Here is a 13,919-nt window from a genome sequence, read left to right as displayed (position 1 = left end):
CCCAAGCGGTATCGTGGGCATCGTGGCTGTTCGTTCAGCGTCCGGTAAATATGTCGTTGCCGACAACTTTATCGGGTCTCTCTAGTCTAAATAAACAGTGTTGAAATACACGTGCAAATATGCATCCGACTCATTTATCGGCCCGGTGAAACAGGACAGTCGGTCTGAACTCTTAATTTCAATTTAACCACATTATTTTCAATGCACTGCTCTCTCCCCTCTCCATAAATTGCGGTAAAGCAGGCAGACGTAACCAGAATATAGAGCAAATCCAATAATAACGATTGACCTCGTCCGAATTATTTATTTGCAGTGTAATTGCGGTTTTTAATAACCGCAAAAATGCCATACTCCAGTTTATTTTCGTACGCGTTGTTGTAAAAACAAAAATCGCTTTAATTTTGGTCGCGGCGGCGGCATGTCGAATATTCCCCGGCCGGCGATAAAAATTAACGGCGCAGTAGGCCCGCGAGAACATTGCGCGCGATAAAACTGGATGCAACATGTCCACAGACGTGTTTTCTAATTTATTCTGAAGAACATATTGAATCCATACTGCCTAATTACTTTTTAGTACATAGTGAAAAGTTGATTTGAGAATTAAACTGTAACGAACAAAGTCCTGGGCCGGTCCTGGTTCATTCCCAAGTAGGTCGCATAAAGTTGTTATTGCACTTTGTGCAGTAAGTAGTTCCCTGTTTGGTTACGACATTGACTAAGGTTGGATTGCACCATCTTACTTTAACTTTCACAAACGTCAAAATTCTGTCAAACTCCATACAAAAAGCACCGGTTATCGTTATAGTTGCCGTTAAAGTTAGGTGGTGCAACTCAGTCTAAGAGTAGTAAGAAATAAGAAAAATAGACTTTGGAAGACATATCAGACTTTGTTCTCTCTGATATAGGGGTTTTGCAGAAATAGATGATTAATGCTTATCTCACATCACTTAACTTTTTTCCACAGAACGGACGCCTTGATTCAAAAGACCATCAGGCAGCAGTTCACGGATTGCACGGTGATCACTATCGCTCATCGGCTCGTCACCATCATGGATTCAGACCGAGTGCTAGTCATGGACAAGGGTCAAGCCGTCGAGTTTGACTACCCCTACGTCCTACTCTCCAACCCTGACAGCCATCTCAATTTCCTCGTCAGGGAAACCTCCGACAACATGAGCAAAGTGCTGTTTGAAATGGCCAAAACTAAATATTTCAGTTCCAACTCGGAGAAATAAACAGACTAAAACTTTTAGTCACAATTTTCCTATTGCGTTTTGCTGATGTTTCCACCAAAGATTATTTCAGAGAATTCTGTGGAAAACTGCAGTACCTTTATCAAAAGATATTAAAAAAGGAATATGAATTGAGATAATTATTCTTTAAACTCTGTAAATAATTATATTATTATGTAGGACGTAGGTAGTTGTTACGTACAAACAAATTAATTTTATGTACAGTTATTTTGAACCGGACTGTTAAAAAAAAACAGGCAGCTGCTGCAGTGTGCACGACAAATTACAAAAATAATGTTGCCAATATTCGCGGGGTGAACCAAATGTTTGTTCATTTTGTTCAGTACCGAAAATATTGTTCAAGACGCGCCCTGCAGTAGGTAAACAAAATAGTTTTGTTTTAATATTTGGAATTGACGTTATAATTACGAAATGAATGAATTTTCTTTGAATTGCTGACTCTTGTCGGCGAAGAATGCAAGAAACAAAAATATTAATAATTTAGTTAATAGGACATTACGAGGAAAAGCAGGCCCTCTTACTCATTGCATTATACGCCTGAGTATTGCTTTTAACCGACTTCAAAAAAGGAGGAGGTTCTCAATACCGTCGCGTCGGTATTTTTTTAATGGACTAATTACATTTGTCTTGAAAACCAATGATAAGAATGACTTTATAATAATGTTTAGCATAATTAAGCAACATTGCAAAACCAGTTTTGAAATGTAATCAAAACTAAAGAGCATCAATTTAAGGGCTGATTTTTCATTCGTCGGATATTTTTTAACTGAAGAATAAGTTTGGCACATTGACAGTTTTAGGATGGGAAATGTGTCAAAATGACAAGGATATTCTTCAGTTAGAAGATATCGGGTCTAGTCAAAATGCCATCGCAAACCAATATGAAGTTTTCACTAATGTCAGTCGCCGCGTCACCAGTAATTCGATTCGATCGGAAAATGGCAGCCAAAATGCACATTGAACCACCAACGACGCGGCGATATAAAAGTTCATTCAAAATCGAATAAAAGTTAAAAAATGTCTATGACTTTGCGATTGTTTTTACTTTTTTTAGCTTTTTTTTTTAATTTGTTTCTTCCTTCTTTCTGCTCTCTGTTTATGTCTATGCTTCGCCGTCAAACTAACTGTCAAAACGACATCGCGATACGGATTTGTCAAAACAGCCTTAGGGTGGGTTGCACCATCTTAGTTTAACTTTGACAAACGTCTTAAATCTGTCAAACTCCATACAAAAAACACCGGTTAACGTCATAGTTACGGTCAAAGTTAGGTGGTGCAACTCACCCTATTGGTTTTTGATCGAATCGAAGCTTATCACCGGGGTTTTAGTAATCGCAATGAAAATGGCGGGTGTTGCGATTCGATTCGATTTTGATTGAGTCTTAAATGCATGTTGGCTAAGCCTTTGTATGGGAAATTTCAATCCAGTCTTTCGATTATCGATAGGTAGGGCTTTGCGATTCGATTTTTTGCCGTTTGACTAAGCCTTTTTTGTTATCGACCTCTTTTGCGATTTGTTTATTTGTTTGCGACTGGTTTGCGATGGGTTTGCGATTTTAAAGTGCGTTTTGACTAGACCCACTGATCATAGAAGGGAATAGATGTGAAACGGGGGCGTGGCGCGTGTCTCCGCGATATGCCCAGAAACGAACATCGGCCGCGTAGCTAGGTTAGTCGCGATTCAGTCGTACTAAGGAAATGTTCTCCGATATTTTGGATAATGCGTCGTTACGTGCAATAAAACAAGTGAAACGAAGAACTACAGGAACAATGGAGTCATTTACTACATGTAAGTATTGCAAATCCATTGGTATTTTGCTTATAAATAAAAAAAACTTAAGGCCGGGTAACAGAGATAATGGCGAAAATGAGGTTTTCATTTTTCATTTTTGAGGTACTAAACAGTAAAATAAAAGGCTAAAATTTTTTTTGGGCATAGTTGAGGATATTTTCTAGGGCTATTAACGGATGGAAACACGATTTGATAAAGTTGACTCGATAGAATAAATTCCCAAAGTTACCTCTATTCGTTTTCTAATTATGGTTTTATTTTTAAAATAAGCGATTTGAGATTCTGAATCTTTTACTAAACTAAAGTTCAGAAATAACTTGAGGGCTTTTAACGGATGAAATTTTTATATTGCGTCTTATTTAGTTACTATGTTAAAAAATGTGGAAAAAATCGCCCATGACGGCTTGGACAATCTCAATCAGTCGCGCGGTGGCGCTTACGGAGGACGGACGCGTGCCAGTTTTTTGGCCGTGACAGTTCTCGATTTGTCAATATTTTTGACAATGATGACTTTGATGAGTCACAGTTTAATAATACCAGTGTTACTGGAGAAAGCTAAAATTTTTGATAATTAAGAATTCTGAATTTTGTCTACCTATTGAAATTTAAATCGTTGGCATCCTTTTAAACGAAGACTCTACTCATGATACATAGTACATTCCTCAAATATGAGACAAAACCAATGAGTTAAAATTACATTTTAATAGTACCTACATACAATCGTCTTCACTCTTTAGAAGAGCACACTGACACAAATAAATAATAAAAAATTAGGTCAGTGGGTCAAATATAGGGGCAGCTGCACGTCACTGAAAGACGATTCTGTTTACTCGGCATCTGGGCTGGAGAACATGAATCCTTGCTTACAGATGCAGATGTAAATAGAGTTATAATTGGACAAATTTTACATGAAATGTTTAACAGAACTCAGTTAAAAGACACATACATGGAATACCAATAAGGTTGCGGAGGGAAAGCTACCTATTATAAACTAGCGGCCGCCCGCGACTTCGTTCGCGTGGACCTCGTTTTACCCCCGTTAGATATGTTTTACCTCATTTTACCCATGTTGATAAATGGCGTTTCACGGTTTCCCCCGAATGAATATTTACGAACGTCATACCGTAGTTTGTCCAGTGCTGTAGATTTTAACCAATGACGATAGATGGCGCTTTTAGACACGTCTTATTTATTTATTGAAATTTATTTGCCACATATCGTCATAATGTTAATCTGGGTTATAAACAATAATACTGTAAAGTTCAAAATCCGTTCAGTAGTTTTTGCGTGAAAGAGTAACAAACATCCAGACATCATGACATCCAGACATCCAAACTTTCGCCTTTATAATATTAGTAGGATATTTCACAATCCAAACTAATATTTACTATTTAGCATTTACTTACAGTAAATATTAGTTTGGATCGTGAAATATTTAAAATAAAAAAAAGAATAAAACACAATAGGGTTTCAAATTACCTATTTATAATCTAATATTATAAAGAGGTAAAGTTTGTGTGTTTGTATATTAATTTGTTAAATTGTAGGGGTAATCTCGGGATCTACTGAACTGATTTTAAAAAATCTTTCACCAATAGAAAGCCACATTATATCATTCTGAGTGTAATAGGTTATATAAAAACCAAAAAATTCCACGCGGGCGAAGCGGCGGGCGGAAAGCTAGTTTATTTATAATTATGTAAGAGCATAATTATTAAAGTCGAAGTCAAACATTCTTTATTTGTGTGGACCTATATTAACGAGAGATTACAAGAGATTACAAGGCGTCAAATATTTCAAGAAAAAAATTAAAAACTATTATAAAGCTAAATTTTGCTCTCATGGAGCCTTTACCTACTCTGACAAATTAAGACTTAGAGAAGAAACTAATAATAAAACTATTTAACTGTCCTGCAATGAAAAGCTTGATCGGGTACAACACCTCAAGTTATTTCAGAACTTGATTTCATTAAAAGACTCCGAATATCAAATCGCTTAGGTATCTAAAGTCAAACGATTCTGAAATGTCAAGTGGACTAATGAATAACCCATTAAGATAGTAGCGCCCTCCTGTCAATGACATACCTGGAACGATAGAGTTTTGAACAACTAATAAAAATGCTTTGTCCTAAATGACTGACGGATATCGTAGAGACCTGAAAGTTGGAAGGTGTGTTCTTTTTATGACGTAGGCATCTCATAAGAAAAGATTTTCCGAAATGGGGTCATGAAATAGAGGGGGTGAAAAAAGGGGGCAAAGTTTGTATGGGACAAAGTGATTCCTTGGTTCAATCTACTTGAAATTTAGTTTAACAATACCTTAATATAATTCATGAAAGACGTGTGGAACGGGTAGAAAGTAATTTTGGCAGTCATTTTCTTCGAAGTTGATATCAATACTACTTAGTGCCTTTGATTTAATTACTTTTTATTTTTACAAGTGTTTGAAAACTCCATTTCAGATTGTGTTCAATGTCAAGTGAAATCTCAAATTGAAATGTCTCAATCTCAATGAGGAGACTCTGTATTTATTCCTAGAATTCCCCAAACACCGTCAAATTACCCTTTCGAATTCAAGACAGTGCAGTTTCCCATCAGTCTGCTTCGTAATGACTATAAACAAAGCTCAAAGTCAAACTCTAGGGACCTCTGCTTAAACTCCCATGAGTGCACAGAGGTACGCAGGTAACCGCGTGTGATGCTCATAGCAATTTTCGATAGGTACAGAACCCCGTACATACGTCATACATATTATAGAAAGAAAACACCCAGACCAATACAAACAAATATATTTCTGCAATTTTAGTATGATATTTTTATTTATTAATAAACAAAGAGACTGAACAAAATTGATGCGTACCTATACTGATTAATGTTATTAACCACATGCAAAGCTTCATGAATTGCAACAACTATAATTAAATTTATTATCCAAGCTCTAAATAATCGCTACTAAGAGTAACTTATCATAATAAAAAATTCCAATCGCTCAAGCTCCCAAGGGCCTACCGATAGGTCGGGTGACGTAATCTTGAAATTCTTTAAGCCGGCGCAGAACTTCAAGAAGGTCGGGCAACGCCACGGCCACTTTGAACCGTGTTTACTTCTGCAGTTATATTTTATATTTATTCGATTCTAGAATAATTATATTCCCAAAAAGTCTGAAAGGTGTTTTAATTTGTATCACTTGGATATGATTTCTAGTAGAAAGTGTTGTGAGTGTGACGCTTGAAGGGAAGGAAGTAACCTAACCAACTGCGTATTTCTATACTGTGTAGCTGGAAATTGTGGCGGGAGCTCTTTGACGCGCTGTTTTCGGCGAAGAATTGCGCGCGCAGATTTTGACAGCGCGAAATACCTACTTTAGAAGAAATACCAAGCCTTAACATTTTTACGAACGAATTCAGTGCCGTAACAGTTACTGCGATATCGAAATCAGTGGTGATAAAAATTCTAACACACTTGTACATTGACGATTTGTTAGCAACCACTTTATGTCATGCTCAACTACTGCGCAATGTATTTAATTTCTTCCGATATCCACTGTCGTGTGAAAATACACAGTACGGCCGCATGTGCCGGTCGTAACATAGTGCCGTGCGCGTGTTCTAATGCGGTTTCCTATTATCGATAAAATAGAAGTAAATTATAATTTTCTATTTTGTAATCTATACTTATAATAAATCTGTAGAGAGGACAATTCTGTACATGAAATATATTTCCAAAATAACTATCAGGGGGTGATTAGTGATCGATACTGATGCCAAAAATGCAATCAATAAAATTTTTGTCTGTCTGTCTTTCTGTCTGTCTGTCTGTCTGTCTGTATGTGCCTTATAGAAACAAAAACTACTTGACGGATTTTAACGAAACTTGGTACGATTATTCTTCATACTCCTGGGCAGGTTATAGTATACTTAGGAATTCCCATGGTAACGGGAATTAACGGGAAAATCCTTTTGTATGAAAAATCTAAACCGCTTAAGTTAGACGCTTGAAATTTGGCATGCAGGTACCTTAGTAAACTTAAAGCTTAGTTACAACAGGATATTGCAAAATTCCCACGGGATCGGGAGTTAGCGGGAAAAAACATTTGTATGAAAAAATCTAAACCGCGTAAGATAGATGAAGGGGGTAAAACGGGATCCACGCGTACGAAGTCGCGGGCGGCCGCTAGTTTTAAATAAAAAAATGATGTGTTACTTGCGATTATAAGATTTTACAAAAAAAATAATAACAGTAGAAGTAATTAGTAACTGTCAACTATGTAATTACTATAAGAGCTAGTTGAAAGCCTAACTTAGGCATTATTTTTGATAAACAATTGCGGTACGCAGATCGCCATAATTAAAAAGTAAATGCGTGATAGTAGTTAATAATAACGTATAATAATAAAAAGGTTTTCATACATAAGCATTTTGTGAAACCAGTATCGAGCCTTGCCCCTAGCGATTTAAAGTATCGATATCTTGTCGACTCCATTTTATCTTTGTTCTCTCACTAGCGTTTTCAAAGTGTGCGTCACGTCACGCGGCCATTGATTGGCCATAAGGCACGCCTTCTGGCCAATCACAGCACTTTTAAGCCGGTTGCACATGTTGTCGTAGACTCTCAGTCGCTTTGTTTTTACAAGTTGAATGTATGTGTGGGAGCTGTGGTGGGGGAAATGTGGGGACACTGGTTCTCGTTGTAGTTACGCGCGACTTCATATCTATTCTCTTTCTATGATCTGAGGTCTAGCTCTAGACCCACTGACGATTGAAAAATCGGCCCTAAATAAAATAAAATACTTATAGCCCGACCAGGAACATAAAAACCCTCGCCATGTTGCGGAAAACTAATGGTACTAATTTCTTTTAATGGCAACAGTAACTGAAAACTTCATTGACATGTCACCTTGCATGTCAGTCTATTGCTGTCAAAGTGTAAACAAACTTTATTTTAAATGTGCGCAATTGATTTTGTGAATTAAATTGCTAAAATCTTTTTATAGTGGTGAAAGAAAAGTGGTTCACAATGTATTAAAGTATTTGTCGAAGAGAAATACTAAGGTTCGGACAATATTTTCATTGATTAATGTTTCCGACAAAGGTTGTCAAATTGACTGACATGTTTTAGTGTCCGACCGAAACAAGTTTTTAGGACCGAAACCGAAACCGAAAACGAATTTCGGCAACGGTGTCTATTTCGGCCGAAACCGAAACCGAAACCGAAACTTCCTTACAAAAAAAAAAAAGAAAACGTTGTTATAATCAGTCAGTCTTTATTGTTTTCTCTTTAAATTGCATTAAAATTGAACTTATAAAGTTCCTTTTTACTCTAAAAGGTATCAAATTATGTATTAAAAAAGAAGGATTTATAGTCTAAATTTTTTTTAATTACGCAATATTCAGAACATCTACATAACCCGTCCCATGGTCGGGCATGGTCGGGTCTTTTACCTTAATAATTTCTCAAAACAAAATTGGTAGGTAGTACGTAAGTTAGTATCTACTGTACTTGCCACTTGGATACCTTGGTGATAAATACTAAAATGAACTTTGAAACTCTGAATCCATAATATTATCACCATAAAATGCACTATAGTCATTACTATAAAACTTACCAAATTCAAAATAAATCACTCGAAAACTCGCCACCACAACAAAACAAAACTAACAGCAAACAAACAAACGAGCGAATCACGACATTGGCTTGGCTCTGATCGGATTCATTCACTAATTTAACGCGCCGAACATGACCGATAACAGCGCGGAAACTCCCGAATGCACATTCGGTTTCGGTCGTAGTTTCGGCAAGTTTGCCGCCGAAAACGAAACTAAACCGAAACTCGTGTTTTTACCGAAACTCAACCGAAAACGAAACCGAAACCGAACATTCGGTCGGACACTAACATGTTTATCGTATAGTACAGTCCACTATGAAAATTAGCTGTGGTTTGTTTCAACTACCTTTTAAATTTTTTTGTCACTTTCTAAGTGTTGAATTTTATGGAATTGGGAAAGAAGTACCGAGTTTGAAGCGTTCATGAGCAGACATTGCAGTTGAATATTCATGTTCTAAATTTGATTATTGATGAATATTAAAATAAATCGTACTAGCTCGATTGATGGTTTCATTTAAGTTATTTAAACCAGGTTACCTATAATAATATTTTTTCGTTAATTTATGAAAATATCCCGTAATCCTGAATCCTGATACATAAAGTTAGCCTATTAATTTAACACAGGTACGACTGTACTCAGTGTTGCACTATCAAATGCAATTGACGCGCCTCTATGCCAGGGTTTTTATGTTCCTGGTCAGGCTTTAATTATGTTTACCTAAATCAATCTAGTTTATAAGAATACGGATCACTAATCGGAAAAATAGACCGCCTGCCTTGGTACTTAACTGAGTTTAACTATCCATATCAAAACTGTGATTGTGTTTTATAATTAAGATGTAAGTTCAAATAATAAATTGATTTCAATATAAACTTTGTTTTATTAACATATAGCCTGACCAGGAACATAAAAACCCTGGCATAGAGGCGCGTCAATTGCATTTGATAGTGCAACACTGAGTACAGTCGTACCTGTGTTAAATTAATAGGCTAACTTTATGTATCAGGATTCAGGATTACGGGCTAATTTGATATTTTCATAAATTAACGAAAAAATATTATTATAGGTAACCTGGTTTAAATAAATTAAATGAAACCATCAATCGAGCTAGTAGGATTTATTTTATTATTCATCAATAATCAAATTCAGAACTTGAATATTCAACTGCAATGTCTGCTCATGAACGCTTCAAACTCGGTACTTCTTTCCCAATTCCATAAAATTCAACACTTAGAAAGTGACAAAAAATTTTAAAATTGGTAGTTGAAACAAACCACAGCTAATTTTCATAGTGGACTGTACTATACGATAAACATGTCAGTCAATTTGACAACCTTTGTCGGAAACATTATTCAATGAAAATATTGTCCGAATCCTTAGTATTTCTCTTCGACAAATACTTTAACACATTGTGAACCACTTTTCTTTCACTACTATAAAAATATTTTAGCAATTTAATTCACAAAATCAATTGCGCACATTTAAAATAAAGTTTGTTTACACTTTGACAGCAACAGACTGACATGCAAGGTGACACGTCAATGAAGTTTTCAGTTACTGTTGCCATTAAAAGAAATTAGTACCATTAGTTTTCCGCAACATGGCGAGGGTTTTTATGTTCCTGGTCAGGCTATACATACAGAGTGATTTTTGTATCAGTATCCAAATTTTCAGGATCGACTCAGAATCAGTAACTTAATTGATTTACGTAAAGAAAACAAAACTTTTTTCTCCATATTTAATTATTTTCATCCGCTGCGCGCGGTGTCCAAATTGACTCACGTGGAAAATTTGCTTCGTTCATGGAAAAAAATGTACACACAGTTAACTGCAAAGCTTAATAGACATAATGGTGAGCGAAAATAAGCAATAACCTTTAAAACTTAAGATATGGGCACCCGCGAATTAGACTTTCAATATTTTTTTTTGCGAAAAATACCACAATTAAAAATAATTACGATAAAGTTGTATTGTCAAATTGTTCTAACGAGCTTATTAAAAAAATTTGGATACTGATAACAAAGTCACCCTGTACATGAAACTTTTCGCATTTGGGGAACAAACAATAAATAAGACAAGTAGATTCAGGGCTTTCTTTAAGGTTTTCTAAAATTTTAAATAACTTTATCATCTTCCGTGTCAGCTAATACCGAAGCGGAGTATGTGTAACAACATACATCTTTTGATATTACACTATAAATATTCATGCAAGTTGCCTTTAATTGCTGCCATCACAGGGACAAATCAACTTACTATACAGGGTGGAATTTTCTAATGCCACCTGGAGGGAAAGTACTCTTAATACTGCAGATAGAAAATTTTACTGAAAGAAAACATTCCTTTATTTTTGAAAAGAATTCATAGATTTTCGAAAATTTTTCGAAAATTCACTACCATACCATACAATTTTCTGTACATAATTAAAATAATTTAAGATTTTATGAATTTCCTTTCATTTGATTTATCAAGTTTGTTAGAGAGATTTCATCCTTATACTTGACCCTAACGATCGATGCAATAAAAATACAGGGGGTAATTTTTAACATATTTTAGTTGGTTCGATTCCCGGGTGTGGCAAGCAAATTTTTGGAAATCTTTGAATGCAGTTCTATTTCTTTTCAAAAATAAAGGAATGTTTTCTTTGAGATAAATTTTCTACTACAATATTATGAGTACTTTCCCTCCAGGTGGCATTACAAAATTCCATCCTGTATACAGGGTGTCCCAAAAACAATGGATAACCCTGTAACCATCGATAGGCCTCGCCATGATCTCCCTAACGTCCATTTTTGACCCCAATAAAAATATCACCGTTTTCAAGATTTTTAAGTTTTTGTGCATTTTTAGAAAATTGCCACCTGCGATTACTTTTTCTTATGCCATTTCTACAAATGAGGATACTTTTCAATCTAGTTTTTTTCCTTATCACAAGGGATAGTTGGGCTATCAAAAGAAAAGATCAAAGTTCAACAAACTAGTTTGAAAGTATGAAAATTTTAAGAAATTGCAGAAGAGAAGGAAAAATTAATTCATTGTCTTGCACTTTTGATCAGCCATCGTGTAAAAAAAATGTAGGAAGACCATCGTGCCCATTACCTTAAAAACTTCCTTGGTTAATTGAGATTCTAAAAAGGTATCACAAGCCTATGTATTCTGTATTATTTTTATCTTATGGCTACTTGAATAGCAACTAGTATGAAAACTGCAAAAATGAGTTTTTCTCGTAATAGTTAAACTAGGACTGCATAGTGGCATTAAATACAAATGGATAATTTTTAGCGTAGGAATTTAAATAAAGCAACATTTTATCATCATCATCATCATTTCAGCCGTAGGACGTCCACTGCTGAACATAAGCCTGTACCCTAATGATTTTCATAATGACCGCTTGGTAGCGGCCTGCATCCAGCACCTTCCTGCTTACCTTTATGAGGTCGTCGGTCCACTTTGTAGGTGGACGTCCTACGATGCGCTCTCCGGTACGTAGCCTCCACTTGAACCCTGCTCCTCAGTTCTGCGAACTACTGTGCCTTGCCCTTTGCCACTTCAGCTTGCTGATCCGTCGGGCTATGTCAGCGACTTTAGTTTTTTTTTTTTTTTTTAAAGATTATTAGTAACTAATTTGTTATTACACAAATTACTAATACTCCCGTTAGCCCCTCGTACTAAGCTAAATATGCTTGTGTCACGAGTGAGCTCACCACAATAGTCGAGCGGCGGCGGGGACCGAACCCGCGTTCCCCGGATCACGAGTCGGCCAGTCCGACCCCTTCACCGTTCGGCTATCGTGGCTTCATTCGTTCAGTTCGTTACAGGTCTCCTAATTTCTGATACGGTTTCGTAAAGAAACCCGAGCATAGCCCCTTCCATAGCACTCTGTGCAAAAAATCCACGTTTCTGAGCCGTGTATCATCACGGGAATCTGTCTATAGGCACATTTATAAGGTTTAAAACAAAAATTAAGTAATCACAAAAACGCAGAACGGACGGCCAATGGGGCAACAGGGTTCAAGTGGAGGCTACGTACCGGAAAGCGCATCGTAGGAGGTCCACCTACAAAGTGGACCGACGACCTCATAAAGGTAAGCAGGAAGGTGCTGGATGCAGGCCGCTACCAAGCGGTCATTAGGAAAATCATTGGGGTACAGGCCTATGTTCAGCAGTGGACGTCCTATGGCTGAAATGATGATGATGATGATGATAAAATGTTGCTTTATTAAAATTCCTACGCTAAAAATTATCCATTTGTATTTAATGCCACTATGCAGTCCTAGTTTAACTATTACGAGAAAAACTCATTTTTGCAGTTTTCATACTAGTTGCTATTCAAGTAGCCATAAGATAAAAATAATACAGAATACATAAGCTTGTGATACTTTTTCAGAATCTCAATTAACCAAGGAAGTTTTTAAGGTAATGGGCACGATGGTCTTCCTACATTTTTTTTACACGATGGCTGATCAAAAGTGCAAGACAATGAATTAATTTTTCCTTCTTCTCTGTAATTTCTTAAAATTTTCATAATTTTAAACTAGTTTGTTGAACTTTAATATTTTCTTTTGATAGCCCGACTATCCCTTGTGATAAAGAAAAAAACTAGATTGAAATGTATCCTCATTTGTAGAAATGGCATAAGAAAAAGTAATCGCAGGTGGCAATTTTCTAAAAATGCACAAAAACTTAAAAATCTTGAAAACGGTAATATTTTTACTGGGGTCAAAATTGGACGTTAGGGAGACCATGGCGAGGCCTATCGATGGTTACAGGGTTATCCATTGTTTTTGGGACACCCTGTATACACTAGACCTATGACTAGACTCAGTAAAGCGCAGGGCCATAAAATTCATTGGCGATAGAAAGGTAGTGGTTTGGTACTTGTTAGGGTAGTGGATTGTAAAACTTCGTATTCGCATCAGCATCACGTTGCAGCTGTACAACCGTATCTTTTGGTATTTTATGGTCTTTCTCTACGTCAGCGTGTGCTCTCTCTAGGTCTAGAGCATAGGAGCTCCATCAAAAACTGAGGTATAGATAGACTCTTGATCTTGATACACACGAAATCTCGTCATTGTTCCTTATAATACTTCATATTACTCCAAGCTCAATTAAGTTATGTAAGAATGAATATTTATCTTATCTGTTTCTAGGATTAGGTGTGTACTTATATGGTAATGGTAAAAACCTGTATATTTGTCCGCGATTATCTCGCGTTTTGCTGAACAGATTTCGATGCGGTTTTTATTGAATCTTGGGGTAAATATATTCTTT

At 36.2% G+C, this 13,919-nt stretch overlaps 1 protein-coding gene across 1 annotated transcript in view; it reads left to right on the top strand.

Annotated features, from left to right (window-relative positions):
- The window catches only part of LOC135082205 (uncharacterized), a 46,229-nt gene extending 44,243 nt beyond the window's left edge, over positions 1-1,986 (top strand). Inside the window, exon 38 of the mRNA XM_063976974.1 lies at positions 965-1,986. Coding sequence (XP_063833044.1) covers positions 965-1,235 — 271 coding nt within the window. The 3' untranslated portion in view covers positions 1,236-1,986. The remainder of the gene's footprint in view (positions 1-964) is intronic.
- The last annotated feature ends 11,933 nt before the right edge of the window (positions 1,987-13,919 follow it).

The sequence above is a fragment of the Ostrinia nubilalis genome, chromosome 2, assembly GCF_963855985.1.
Source record: "Ostrinia nubilalis chromosome 2, ilOstNubi1.1, whole genome shotgun sequence".
Taxonomy (NCBI): domain Eukaryota; kingdom Metazoa; phylum Arthropoda; class Insecta; order Lepidoptera; family Crambidae; genus Ostrinia; species Ostrinia nubilalis.
This window is presented reverse-complemented; position numbering and strand designations above follow the sequence as displayed.